This window comes from Chenopodium album, chromosome 15 (assembly GCF_948465745.1).
Source record: "Chenopodium album chromosome 15, dcCheAlbu1.1, whole genome shotgun sequence".
Lineage (NCBI taxonomy): Eukaryota > Viridiplantae > Streptophyta > Magnoliopsida > Caryophyllales > Amaranthaceae > Chenopodium > Chenopodium album.
Genome location: NC_137848.1, coordinates 43085653 through 43100416, shown reverse-complemented (window position 1 = coordinate 43100416; position 14764 = coordinate 43085653). Strand labels below are relative to the sequence as shown.

At 34.9% G+C, this 14764-nt stretch overlaps 2 protein-coding genes across 2 annotated transcripts; both read left to right on the top strand.

Moving 5' to 3' along the window:
* The first annotated feature begins 6549 nt into the window (after nt 1–6549).
* Nucleotides 6550–7896, top strand: LOC145581227 (uncharacterized). The gene has a single exon (XM_081638274.1). It carries the CDS (start codon nt 6550–6552, stop codon nt 7894–7896), a length of 1347 nt encoding a protein of 448 aa, XP_081494400.1.
* A 5654-nt stretch (nt 7897–13550) lies between these two features.
* LOC145581226 (putative mitochondrial protein AtMg00820) lies at nt 13551–13877 on the top strand. Its single transcript, XM_081638273.1, has one exon. The coding sequence runs from the start codon at nt 13551–13553 to the stop codon at nt 13875–13877; it is 327 nt and encodes a 108-aa protein (XP_081494399.1).
* The last annotated feature ends 887 nt before the right edge of the window (nt 13878–14764 follow it).

The window sequence follows — 14764 nt, the reverse complement described above, 5'->3', positions numbered from 1 at the left end:
TTTTTATCATATCTTTTGATCCAGAAGTTCAAATAAGTCATATAATATGTCGTTGGAAAGATCTTGAAGTCTATTTACCAACCCAATTAGAATCAGATTAAAATATTTTGTAGATAAAAAGATATGGCCGAAATAGTGGAAAAGCGTCAGTTTTGGATAGAGTTTCGTATTTCTTTCATATTTTTTTCGTTATAGCTTGGAATTAATATTATAATATATCATTGGAAAGATAATTTCAAGATATATCTAACCATATAAGATTTGAATAAAGATTATGAGGCACGAAAATAATATCTGAACAAATTCCATTTTGCACAGAACAAGGATTCTCAAAAAGAGAAGTTTTATTCAATTTCAAATTCTTTGATCTTATGTTTTTTTAAAAAGGATAATTATGATATTTTATTATGGAAGCTTCTAATTAAATCCTAATTAGTTTAGGAAAGGGATTAAACCTTTGGACCCTCCACATGATCATTGGGATGTAGGTAAAATCCGGTTTGGGCCCAGTTTAGTATTTTAGCCATAAGTTCCTCATTATTCATCGGAATTGGGCTTATAATATATTGTTAGAAAGGTTTTTTCAAGCCCCATCCAACTACACCATTATTGGACCCTTATCAAGGACCAAACTAAACTGGATTGGACATTTTCCATAAATAGAGTAAGAAAAGGAATATTTTCGAAAACAGAAAGAAGTATTTTATTAAAACGACCACATCACAAGACTTTTCACATTTTACATTGTTCGATAATCATTGACGTGAAAAGTATTCATCACTAGGTTTGGTTTTGGGGAGACACATTTGGGTGTCTACAATACTACAACTTGTAAAAAGGGTAAACTAGTCTATTCATGTAAAAAAGGGAACGTTACTATGTAAAATGGGAGCGACGTTTAGCAGCTCATAGCATAGCAAAAATAAAAACAACCAGCAGGATATGAAATAAATACACTTAAGGCAATCTCTAGCTTGTAAGAATTAACTAACACTTATATGTGAGTATTCATACCTTAACTTCATCATATCTACTCATGTGGTGTCTTTCCCACTATAAAGGCCTGTTCATATAGCAATAATGCAAAAAATTAGATGATAAATGTTTAACTCATTTTCGTGCCAAAGATACTATTTTCATATCTCAATTGAAATATTTAACTAGAGAGTGAAGGAATAATGAGGAAGAAAAACCCAAATCATTGCTAACAAACTACTTATTTGACGAACATACCTAATATACTCTCAATTAACTAATATAAATAGGAAAAACATGAGAAAAACTACTTATGCCCAACATTTCGAAAGAATCCAACGTACCCATAAACAACAAAAATTGAAGCGTCAATCTACATTTTCACAGATTAGGGGAAAAAAATCATGAGATACCTTAGCTTTAAATCAACGAGAGTTTGAATAATAAAAAATGTAATGTTGCTGCCTCGAATATCGGGAACCTTGGATCTTCAGATACCCACCATGGTTGGTCGCAAAAATGGATGTTTATGTTTTTATGGGTAAAGCGGATGAATTTTAGGGTTTGAGGGAAAGAGGATGAGGGAGATCTAAGGTTGGATATTTTACACGTGGTAAATCCGTGTACTAGATCAGATTAAATATATTTTTTATTTAATTAATTAAAAGAAGGAGAGACCATATCTCCTAAATTAATGGTCTCTTTTTTTTCATTTAATTAATTAAAAAGAAGGAGAGACCACTTTTTTTAAATAGATGGTCTCCCTCGTTATTTATTTATTTAATTAAAAAAAAGGAGAGACCACTTCTCCTAAATAAATGGTCTCTCTCTTTTATTTATTTTATTCATTAATAAAAGGAGAGACCACATATCTTATATAAAGGGTCTCTCTCTAAATTTATTTATTTGATTAAAAAAAAAGAGACCATTTGTCTGAAATATTAGGTCTCATGAAATCAAGAGACCACATATTTAATTAAATGGTCTCTTGTTTGAGGTCTCTTTGACCAATTTTGTAGTAGTGTTGGTTTCCAAACTAGTGGAATTCCGGCCAACCCACTAAGATGCCATCCGGATTAGCGTATTAGGAGAAGGAGAAGAGTGGCGAAATCAAACCTCGTTTCGAGCCAACAAAAAAAAACCCCAAAGTTGACCAAAAAGCCAAGCTACCCCATCCCAAAATTTGAAGGACACAAAGGTAGCACTACTACAAAAAAGGCCAAAGAGACCCAATATAAAAGACCTGTTAACTACATAAGCAGTCTCTTTGTTTCAAGAGACCCTTTATCACTAATAACCGGTCCCAAAAAAAAATTCAAAATACCATTTTTTTAAGATAACGGGTCTCTCGCGGTTTTTTAGAGTTTTATTTTTTTTTAAAATTAAAATAGCTTGAGACCAATTCTTTTAGAAAACAGGTATCTTGGTGGTTTTTATTTTATTTTTCAAATTAAAAATTGGCAGAGACCAGAGCAAAGAAACAACCGGTCTCTGCTTTCCTTCATTCTAAATCGCCAAAAATCCCTAAATTTTCTATTTTTCAGATCGATTTTTTGGCTTTGCCTCCTTATTGCTTGCGTTGCTCTACTACTATTCTTGAAGTCTGTCCTCTCATACATCACTCAAACGACACGCCACCTCCATCTCGAATTGCCGGCGTACCTCCACCTCCACTTGCGGGCTGTCGCCGTGATATCCACCGCAATAACCTGGTCGTCTATCAACCGTAGTAACCTGGGCTTCCCTCATTCGCTTACTTACACCACCGCATTGCATCCTACTCCATCGTGACTGCACTCATCACACTCCACATTCCGGCGCACCGTAGTAATAGCAATTCCACCACACAAGTGCCGATTTTGCATTCAGTAATTGGAGGTTGAGAATTCTGCAATTGTTTGATTAAAACCCTAACTTTGGAGAAGGTATTTTTTTTTCTTTTTTTCTTTTTCTCTCTCTTTTTTTTTTTTTTTTTTTTTTTTTTTTTTTTTTTTTTTTTTCAGTTTTCCCTCTACTAGTTTTGTAACTATGTATGTAGCACATATAATTCATAAAATTGATTGATTTTTGTTCATATTCTACCGTTTCATTGAGGTTGCCTTGTTTGTTTTGCTAAATAAAAATTATACTATTGTAAAAAATGCATAAGAATTTGCATAATGCAGGTTTGATTAAAGTTTGAAATTTGTTTGGTTTATTTAATTTCAAATTCTTTTCATTATTTCTATTTTTTTGGTTTGCATAAAATTTGTATGTCAATCGTCTTTTATACTACTAGTTAGTTGATTTGGCTTAGAGTAGAGCTTTGTGTAAGTTATGAGCTGCTAGTAGTACGTATAGTACCTGTTAGGAATTTGATTTTCCCGCAAAAGTTCCGTTTTGTACCTTCGTAAAAGGAGTATATAATAAAGTATACAAGCTAAGCTCATATGTAAGGATAAAATATTTACATGGCTAAAAATATGTGCTATAAAAAATGGCAAAACATGAACATGGAAGCTCCCAAAATTGATGTTCATGCTGCTCACATTCAAAAACAAAGTAGTAAATGACTGGTGGTCCCATGTTTTTATTCTTTACTTTGTATAGTATATTGTTTTTGCTTAAAAAAAGAATAGAAAAATGGTGTAATACCCCGTATTTTTATACGTATTTTCCTAATTAATTAATTAATTATTATTTTTTAAAAAGGGTATTTTAGTAATTTAACTTACTATTTAAATCTTGGAGCCAAAACGATATTTGAATTTTGGCGCCAAAAGTATTTTAAAAATAAATTATTATTTTGGATAAGATTTATTATCCATTTATCCTATTTTAAAAACCGGATTATTTATATATTTTGGATATTTTAATTAAGGTAAAAGCTATATTTTATTATTATTTTAATAAGTCCAAAAATTCCATTTATTTGGCTAATAATTTTCGGATTTTCCTAAGAGAAAATCTGATTTTATTAGTTAAATTATTTGGTAATATTTGGTATTTTATTATTTAATTATTTATTACAATAAATATTATTTACACAATTATTTTAATTCCTGAAAACTAGCAAAATAATTTCCTAAAGTACTAAATAGGAGGGCCGAAAATATGAGCTTAGGAAAGCTCAAAAATTTCGGCCATCCCATGTAGATTTTGGGAAAAATATTTTGGGAATTTGTATTTTTAATTATCTCCTTAAAATCTCCTATTTTCCTTAATTCTAATTCTCCATCTTTTTAATATCCAATCATTATATTTCCTTTCCATTCATTCTTCATAATTATTCCCCAAGTAATTCCAATTTCCTTAATATTTTTCATGACAAACATACCTTCCATATTCAATTATACACAATCTCTTCAATATCAAAACTTTCCTTAAATCTTTACTCACTTCTCCAAGTAATCCCTTAAACCCTACTTACCATAATTCTTCCCAAATTCTCTTACCATAATTCTTGCATGAGCTAGCCTATAAATACCCCTCCATACCTCTCACATTCTTCACACCAATTCTCTTCTTTTCTTCTCCTCTTTTTACACAAATCATCCCGTTTATCTTTGAAGCCAATTTTCGAGCACTTCTGGTCAGTTTTTGGGGTATTTCTGTTTCACAGAAGATTGTTTCTCTCAAAAAATCCTTGAGGTTAGGCTCAAGAATCACCCAATTCGGAGTTATATCGAAGGAGTTATTGCCTCTGCAAGTTCTGCCTATTCTTTCTAACGAAAATCCAATTCTTCTCTTTTCCTTGGTTTCTTATCTTTTCTTCTTCTCTTCTCTTATTCAATTAATATTTTTATTATTATGGGGGATTTATAAAAAATTATTATGAGTAGTTTTAATTATATAAAATTAGATTTTTAATGATGTTTATGAAAATTAATTTAAAAGGTTCATGTACATATAGTTGGGGGGTTTTTTTAATTTCATTGTTGTGATTATTTGTTAACCTTATATTAATTAAGGTTATATTTATTTGTAGGGTGTTTTTGATCAAGCTACTTGAGGGTTCTTTTGAAGTGTTCTTTTTGGCTAAGCGAGGATCAAGGTACGTTAGGTGGCTAGATACCTTGAAAGTGATTGGTTTGAATAAGCATGTTTGAATGATTTTGATGATTGAATTAAAATATGGTTTATGAAATAAAAGTATGTTTGAAAGATTGGTTTTAATAATTAAATTGGAGTATTGATTTTTTTATAACATGTTTTGATTAATTAATTTATTATTCATGTTTAAAAAGGATTGGTTTTGAAAGCTTGTTGGATTTATATAAAAAAAAGGGAGTTTGAATTAGTATTATTAAAGGTTGGAATTATTGGATTTAAAGAGGATTTATTTAATCATTGAATTAAATTTATTATTTATGCTTTATAAGCATGTTAGTAATCCCACTATGCAGATTTGGTATTTTGATAAGGCCTTGGACTTTGTATGACCGGGTCTTTCCTCAAGAATATCCTTGTAACATAAGGAGACTAGCTTGGGGGGTGTGCACACTTGGGAGAGGAATTGGTTAAATTGGTTTAATTGGTTTTAAAATAATTGGAATTGGTTTTATTGATTATTGGGATTTGAATATTGAGAATTGGTTTTGAATCATGAGTTTGGAATTACTGGATTAATTATTGGAATTGATTTCAAAAGCATGTTTGCAAATAAATTGAGTTTAATTATCTTGCACTTACCGTACTTAGCATATTTTGCTAACCCGTATTTCTTATTTGTTTTGGTTCGCTTTGTTTACCGTAATGGTAAGCAGTGTTATTTCTGGTGGAGTGAATAAATTGATGCATTGGAATCCCGGGATTTGGTTTCACTAAGTTAGGAATTGTGGTCTTTGTATCTATTTTTGAGTACTCATAACATTGGTTTCTATTCATAGTTATTATTAATAAAGGAGAGTTTTGAAGTTTCCGCTGTAAAGTATTGTTTTTTTAGTAAGTTGAGTAGCCTTGCGTAATCACGCGGCGGTAATACGCCTAAGTCTATCTCTACGGTATAATTATACGTATTATACTAGTATTTCCGTAGAGGGAGATTTGGGGGTGTTACAAATGGATCCCAACATTGTTATTTATGAATGAGTATCGTATTTGTTTTTTTTAAGGGAGTACAATTTCAAGTAAATGTTTGTTTGAAGCGCGTATTCGATCCGTTATTGAGTATTTGAGGTGCTATTCTTTTGCATAGGTAAGTTAATTTATCTCAATCTTGTTTTTCTACTTTTAAACAATATACTCATGCAATTATTGTTTTATATATGTATTGTTTTATATATGTATTAAACAATATACTCATGCAATTATTGTTTTATATATGTAGTAATATACTCATGCAATCATTGTTTTATATATGTATTGTTTTATCTATTGTTTTATATATTGTTTTATAGATGTTGTAAATCTTGTGGTTATATTCCAAATTGCCTTTATATGAGCTTTACATATGTGATATATATATATATATATATATATATATATATATATATATATATATATATATATATATATATATATATATATATATATATATATATATATATATATATATATATATATGAATTGAGGTCTCGTTCTTGGTGGTTAGAAATGGATCGAAATTGGATATCAACATCAAAGTCAGGTGACCCTGAATATGAAGCAGGGGTTAAAGAATTTATTAAATTTGCAGTAGAAAACAGTGGAGGTCGCTCCAAGCTACATTGTCCTTGTTTTATGTGCCATAATTTTTTGCATAAGAGACCCAATGAAATTCTCAATCATTTGAGTAAATGGGCATTTGATAAAACATATAACCGTTGGATCTGGCATGGAGAGTTTAGGGACAGACAAGATAGTGGTAGTGGTGAGAAAAGGGATGATGTGCGCGAAGTTCATAATAATAATGAGGGTGATCGGTTAGAGGACATGTTGCATGCAGTTGAGGATCAATTTGATGACAACCCTTCCATGTTGGAGAGCTTGTTAAATGACTCTGAAAAACCATTGTATGAAGGTTGCACCAAGTACACAAGGTTATCATCCATACTCAAATTATACAACCTGAAGGCTGGTCATGGTTGGACAGACACAAGTTTTAATGTGTTATTGGAATTGGTGAAAGACATGCTTCCCAAAGATAATGTCCTTCCTATTGGTACATATGAGGCGAAAAAGACACTAAGCTCTATGGGTTTACCTTATGAGAAAATGCATGCTTGCCCTAATGATTGTGTATTGTATCGTAATCAATATGAATCGTTAGAGAGTTGTCCAATTTGTAAAGCCTCACGGTATAAGAAAGGGGATCGGGGAGTACCTGCCAAAACATTATGGTATTTTCCGATGGTACCAAGGTTTAAGAGGTTGTTTTCAAAAGCAGAAGATGCAAAGAAGTTGACATGGCATTTTGATGGTCGAGTAGACGATGGAATGCTTAGACACACGGATGACTCTCCGCAGTGGAGGTTTATTGACGCAAAATACCCCGAGTTTGCGCATGAAAAGCGTAATTTACGCCTTGCATTGTCTACAGATGGTTTCAATCCATTTAGTTCCATGAGTCGTACGTATAGTACTTGGCCCTTTATGTTAGTGACCTACAATTTACCCCCATCGTTGTGCATGAAGAAAAGGTATATGTTCCTTTCGTTGCTAATTTCAGGGCCAAAACAACCGAGAAATGACATTCATGTGTACTTGGCACCTCTTATTGATGATTTGATTATGCTTTGGGAAGAAGGTGTGGAAGTGTTTGATGCACATCACAATGAGAAGTTTAATCTGAAAGCAATGCTATTTTGCACCATTCAAGATTTTCCGGCTTATGGAAATCTTTCGGGGTACTGTGAAAGGGGAAACAGCTTGTCCTATTGGTATGGAGGATTGCAAGGGACAATGGTTAAAGGAATCCGGAAAGTATGTGTATCTAGTTCATCGTCAATTTTTGCCGTCTGATCATCCATATCGAAGGAGAAAGAATGCGTTTGATGGGACACAAGAATTTAAAGGGCAACCAAAAGTCATGTTAGGTGAAGTGGTCTTCGAAAAGGTGAAGGACATTGAAATTACTTTTGGAAAGAAACATAGATCCACTCTTTCTAAGAAGGGTTTCAAAAAGTGTTCATGTTTTTGGCAACTGTCCTATTGGAAATTTCTTTTTGTGAGACATTCACTTGATGTTATGCATATTGAGAAGAATGTGTGTGATAGTTTAATTGGTACATTACTCAATATCCCCGGTAAGACCAAGGATGGTAAAAAAGCTAGAGATGATTTGAAGCATATGAGGATTAGAGATGAATTGCATGCTGTTACGAATGAGAAAGGTCGAGCATACTTGCCTCCTACTGCTTACACATTTTCTAGAAAAGAAAAAATCGAGTTTTGTGAAAGCTTGGCTAGAGTGAAAGTGCTGGAAGGTTATTCTTCGAATATTCGTAGGCTTGTGAACATGGAAACTTTGAAACTTGTAGGCCTTAAGTCTCATGATTGCCATGTTTTAATGCAACAACTTGTTACCTGTAGCAATTCGTTCTATTCTACCTAAAAATATTCGTTATGCTATTATTAGACTTTGCGGATTCTTTCATGCGATTTATAGCAAAGTCATTGATCCAAGAGAGTTGACTGCATTAGAGGATGAAATTGTTGCAATTTTGTGTCAATTAGAGATTTTTTTCCTCCATTTTTTTTTGATATCATGATCCATTTACCGATTCATTTGGTTAGAGAGATAAGATATTGTGGTCCAATTCACATGAGAAATCAATGGTGTTTTGAAAGGCAAATGAAAACCTATAAAGGATATGTGAAGAACGCTTTTCATCCTGAAGGTTGTATTGCCGAACCCTTTTCTTTGTGTTTTTGTGCTACTTGAATTATAAAAGAGGAATTAGTGGCTTATAGTAATGGATCAGGTTTTTGTCTTGTTGTTTTGCTGTTACTGATTCTGCCCTGTGCTGCTACTGCTTCTGCCATGTGCTGCTACTGCTTCTGCCATGTGCTGCTACTGCTCCTGCTCTGTGCTGCTGTTTTTTGTGCCTTCTCTAAACCTTGAGTGGCTGCTGTAACTGATCAGCTCAGTCCATAGCACAACAGCCTCTCATGCGCTTGACACCCGCAAAAAGAACATCACCTAAAGCATTCTGACCCATAGCAGCTAGCCCAATCAATCCCTCATCCCTTAGACTAGCATCACTGCTGTAAACTGACCGAACCATACACCTTCAGGGCCGGGCAAAGCAACTACCTGGCTAGCAAATCAGATTAGCGTTAGTCATGATACTATGTTCTTTGTTAGCAAGAGTGATGTGCATACATAACTTTTATGTAATTTTCTTTCTTTACTCATTTAGTAATCTAATTAGATGTTATTTCATAACTATTATGTAATTATCTTTCTTTACTCATTTAATAATGGCATATGTTGTAGATCTTTCCCAAAGATCCTTGCACATATTTTTCGGAAGATATTGATGAGATTAGAGACTTATGGATTCAATATGTTCTTGATCATGATGAGCCAGAAGAACCTTCATGATTGGTGATTTGGCATGATGAGTACAAAATCAGATTAGTGTTAGTCATGATACTTGAAAAATCTCTACATTTTGTATTTTGATACATTGGCAATTAGCTAGTGTACATATATTAGTACTGTGTTGGATATATATAGTTTGGTGCATCTTTATATATATATATATATGCCTTCTATTTTGGAGTACAAATTTATTTAATTTGTATGTATATATTTTTTTTTTGAATGCTATTTGTATGTATATATATTAGCAGGTTCAAGGATTTTTGGTGCAGTTTAATAATATTGAGCTTGATGCATATATACAGGTTGTGTCAAAAAAAAAAGAAAAAAAAGAGCAGGATATATATATACAGGAAATATTTGGCACAAATATTTAATGCATAGCAGGGATTTAAAAATTCGATTATCAAAAAAAAAAAATCACTCATGGAGAGACCGGTTATCATACAACCAGGTCTCTACAAATGCACTTCAAATTTAAAACAAAAATTATAGAGATACCGCCTAACTCTAAAAGTGGTCTTATTTTTTCAAATAGAGAGACCGCCTAAGTTAAAGAGGCGGTCTTAGTTTGTAAAATCAGAGACCGCTTTTCTTACTAAAAAGGTCTCTTATACTTCTACAATTTTAAAATTATAACCACCCAAAGAGACCGTTTTTCTTAGATAATAGGTCTCTGGTATTGGAACTTAAGACCGCCTCCATACAAGCAGTCTCTTAGCCAAAGAGACCGCTTAGCTAGAGACCGCCTCTAAGGCAGTCTCTTTGGCTAATTTGGACGGGTCTCTTTGGCCATTTTTGTAATAGTGTAGAAATTACAAAGGTGATAAGATAGATTTAGGGAATATATTTTATATTATCTTGAGATTGCATTGTATTATCTTTTAGTATTTTCCCTAAGTTAGATATACTATAATCCTACGTTGGTTAGGCTTCTAAGTAATTTTATAAATATTTGATGGAAGATGAATGGAAGAATTAACACTTTGAGATTATTTTGGCATGGTATCATGAGCCAGGGAAAAACTCTTAATTTTGTCGTGAGAATTCTCTATAAAAAAAAAAAGAAAAAAATCAAGAACAACGAAGAACATTAAACTGATAGAATATGGGAGAAAAAACTGAAATTGATTTAACATATAATCTTGGATCAAGTGACAGTCCGGGAAATATAATCACGCCTATACAATTGCGTGGTGAGAACTATGATGAATGGGCTCAAGCAATGAGACGTTCTTTAATGGCTAAACGAAAAGTTTGGCTTTGTAGATGGCACAATTGTGATGCCGAAGACGGATTCGAAGAAGTTGGAGGACTGGATTGCGGTTCAGTCTATGCTAGTTTCGTGGATCACTAACACGCTTGATCCAAAAGTTCGAGCGACGATTGGTGATTATGATGATGCAAGTGTGTTATGGTTGAACCTTGAGAACTGGTTCTGTGTGGTGAGTGGCATACGAGTATGTCAATTAAAGACAGCTCTTGGTGCGTGCCAACAAGCCACTATGGAATCTATAGCTGATTATTTTGGTCGGCTTTTGAAGATTTGGAAGGAACTCTTGCTATACGTACGGGTTCATAAGTGTAGCTGTGGAAAGTGCGAGTGTAATATCGTTACACAAGTCGAACACATTCGAGAAGAAGACTATTTGCACTATTTTTTAATAGGCTTGTATGCACACTATGCAGCGATTCGATCTCAACTCCTTACACAAATTCCTTTCCCTAGTGTGGATGTGGCATATAAAAACATTGCCATGGCAGAACGCATGTGTGAAGGAAGTGCGAGGGTGGAGAATGCAGCAGCTTTCAAGGTTGATTTAAAAGCCAAGCAAAAATATGAGGATAATAGTGATAAGTTTTGTAATCATTGTAATAGAGTGGGCCATGATAAGAGCGGATGTTTTCAAATTATTGGCTACCCCGAGTGGTGGGGGGAACGTGGCCGCGGTGGTAGAGGACGGAGATGAGGTAGTGGTGGCCGTGGGGCTAGCCGTGGGTCCCGTAGCAATAGCAGCAATGCAGCGGCAGCAACCTCATCCCAGCAGCAACCCGTGAGGGCGAACAAGGTGGCTGGCTCGTCACAGTCACAACCAAAGGCTTCCTCTTCCACTGATGATGCAGCAGTAAGCTTAGTTGGCGTGAGTGCGGCCCAAGTTCAACAGATTATTGATATCTTAAATCCCAAAAATAGACAGTTGCATGGTAAGACAAATATATTACCTTGGATTGTGGATACGGGAGCATCAAATCATGTTACTTGTGACTTTAAATTGCTCACAAATGTGAAGAAAATCCAAAATTGTCCCGTAGGCTTGCCGGACAACAAGTCGGCTAATGCGGATCAATTAGGAACAGTGATATTGCCGGGAGGATTACAACTTGACAATGTGCTTTATGTGCCTCAGTTGACTTGCAATTTAATTTCTGTGACTCAATTAAGCAATGAATCTAATTGTATATTGCAATTTACTAATAAATATGTGTTATACAAGACCCGCAGACGAGGAAGGTGATTGGTGTGTGTGAACGCGAGGATGGACTATATTTTTACCGAGGGTCCCTCAAGTGAAGGTTCTAGCAGTGGATGGAGATTCTTCATTCGACTTATGGCATCAACGAATGGGGCATCCTTCAGAGTCAGTATTAAAATCGATTCCGGTTGTTAGTAGTCATTATAGCAGAAATAATAAAGTTTGTGATGTCTGTCCTCGAGCAAAATAAACTAGGTCTAGTTTTCCAATTAGTGAGAATAAAGCAAGTCGTATATTTGAAGTTGTGCATATAGATTTGTGGGGTTCTTATAGAATACCTTCTTCATGTGGTGCTCGTCATTTTTTAACAATAGTTGATGATTTTTCAAGAGGTGTTTGGGTTTATTTATTACAAAATAAAACTGATGTTGAATTGATGTTCATAAATTTTGTTGCTATGGTGAAACGACAATTTGATCATGTTATTAAAATTGTTAGAAGTGATAATGGAACGGAATTTAATTCCTTGAAAGAGTATTTTAATAATAATGGCATAATTTTCGAAACATCTTGTGTAGGAACACCTCAACAAAATGGAAGGGTAGAGCGAAAGCATCAACATATTTTAAATGTGGCACGAGCATTGAGGTTTCAAGGGAATTTATCGATAAAATTTTGGAGGGAGTGTGTTTTAGCGGCATGTCATCTAATTAATAGAAATCCGACCCCATTACTTGGTAATAAAACTCTTTTAGAGGTGTTATTTAATAAATCACCATTGTATGAGAACATTTGGGTATTTGGGTGTTTGTGTTATGATTATAATCAAAGGTGTAAGGGGGATAAATTTGCTAGTAGGAGTAGAAGGTGTGTGTTTTTAGGATAACCGTTTAGAAAGAAGGGGTGGAGAGTGCTAGACTTGCAAACCGAAGAAATATTTATTTCTCGTGATGTGAGATTTTTTGAAACTAGTTTTCCTTTTGATGATGCATTAAAGCACGTCTTGATAGAGGAATTGAGAATAGGGGGTTTCAACGATGGTGGTCGTGAAGAGGTAGAGTGGGATGCCTTACAACCACGTGCCGAGGCCATCCCAGCCACTGACCAGCACGCTGGAAATCCAACAGGTGCTAGGTGTCGAGAGCAGCACATTGGAAACCCAGCGGGTGCTGGGTGCCGAGACGACCAGCAGTAGCAGCACACTTCCCAGCCACTGCTACTGCAACAACGAGTGTTGGGAGTGCGAATGCGACAACAGTAGAGGGAGCAGGGGGGAGTGCCGAGCAAGCAGGCAATGATGGGCAGAGCATGCATGAGAATGAGGGAGAAGTGGATGGGTTCGGGAAAGGAAAAAGAACAAAAATCTCGAATAACAAATACCGAGATTTTGTGACACATACTATCCAAAAATACTGTCCATCATCAAGCAAATCATCTAAATTATCATCTTCCCAGGTACTGCTTACCCTCTCACATATTTTGTTGATTGCTCACGCTTTTCTGAGAAACATAAAGGATATATTGTAGCTATAACAGCAGGGCACGAGCCCAAAACTTTTAAAGAAGTAATGAAACACGCAGGCTGGTGAGATGCAATGGCCGCAGAAATTAGAGCACTAGAAGAACAAAGCACATGGGTCCTTGAGAAGCTTCCACCCGGGAAGAAAGCTTTAGGAAGCAAGTGGGTGTATACGGAGAAACGTGATGAGCATGGGAATCTGCTGAGATTGAAAGCAATATTGGTGATATTAGGAAATCAACAAGTGGAAGGCTTGGATTACAATGAAACATTCGCGCCGGTTGCAAAGATGACTACAGTCCAAACATTTCTAGCAGTGGCAGCAGTGAAAAATTGGGAAGTATATCAGATGGATGTGCATAATGCATTTTACATGGAGACTTGGAGGAAGAAATTTACATAAAAATTCCTCCAGGTTTCAATAAAAAATAACTCTGATTATGTGTGCAGGATGAAAAAGTCATTGTATGGTCTGAAACAGGCTCCCATATGTTGGTTTGCAAAATTAACTACAGCATTGAAGAAGTACGGATTTACGCAATCCTATTCAGATTATTCTTTGTTCACTCTGACCAAAGATAATTTGTAGTTGAATGTGTTGATATATGTTGCTGACTTGATTGTTGCCGGGAACAATAAAGTAGCTTTATCAAAATTTAAAGCATACTTGGGAGATTGTTTAAGATGAAGGACTTGAGAGTTTTAAAATACTTCCTAGGACTTGAGGTTGCGAGAAGTAAGCAGGGAATTTACATTTGCCAACGGAAATATTCGTTGGATATTATTTCTGAAACTGGATTATTGGGAGCTAAGCCTGCAGATTTCCCGATGGAACAAAATCATAAATTAGCTCTTACGGAAGGCAGAGTATTGGAGGATGTGGAAAAATATAGACGACTTGTTGGACGTCTAATTCACTTATGTGTAACTAGGCCGGATCTAGCGTATTTCGTGCATATTTTATCTCAGTTTATCCAGAATCCGAAAGAAGCACAATGGGAGGTTGTGCTTCGAGTGGTGCGTTATTTGAAGAAGAATCCAGGTTAAGGGATACTTCTTCGATCGGATAGTGAATTGCGACTTGAAGGTTGGTGTGATTCTGATTGGGCTAGTTGTCCTTTGACTAGAAGATCTTTGACAGCTTGGTTTATGTTGCTTGGTTTTTCACCGGTTTCTTGAAAGACCAAGAAACAACCCACCGTATCTACATCGTCCGCGAAAGCGGAATACAGGTCAATGGAGGCCGTGACATGTGAATTGAAATGGTTGAAACAGCTTCTACGAGCTTTG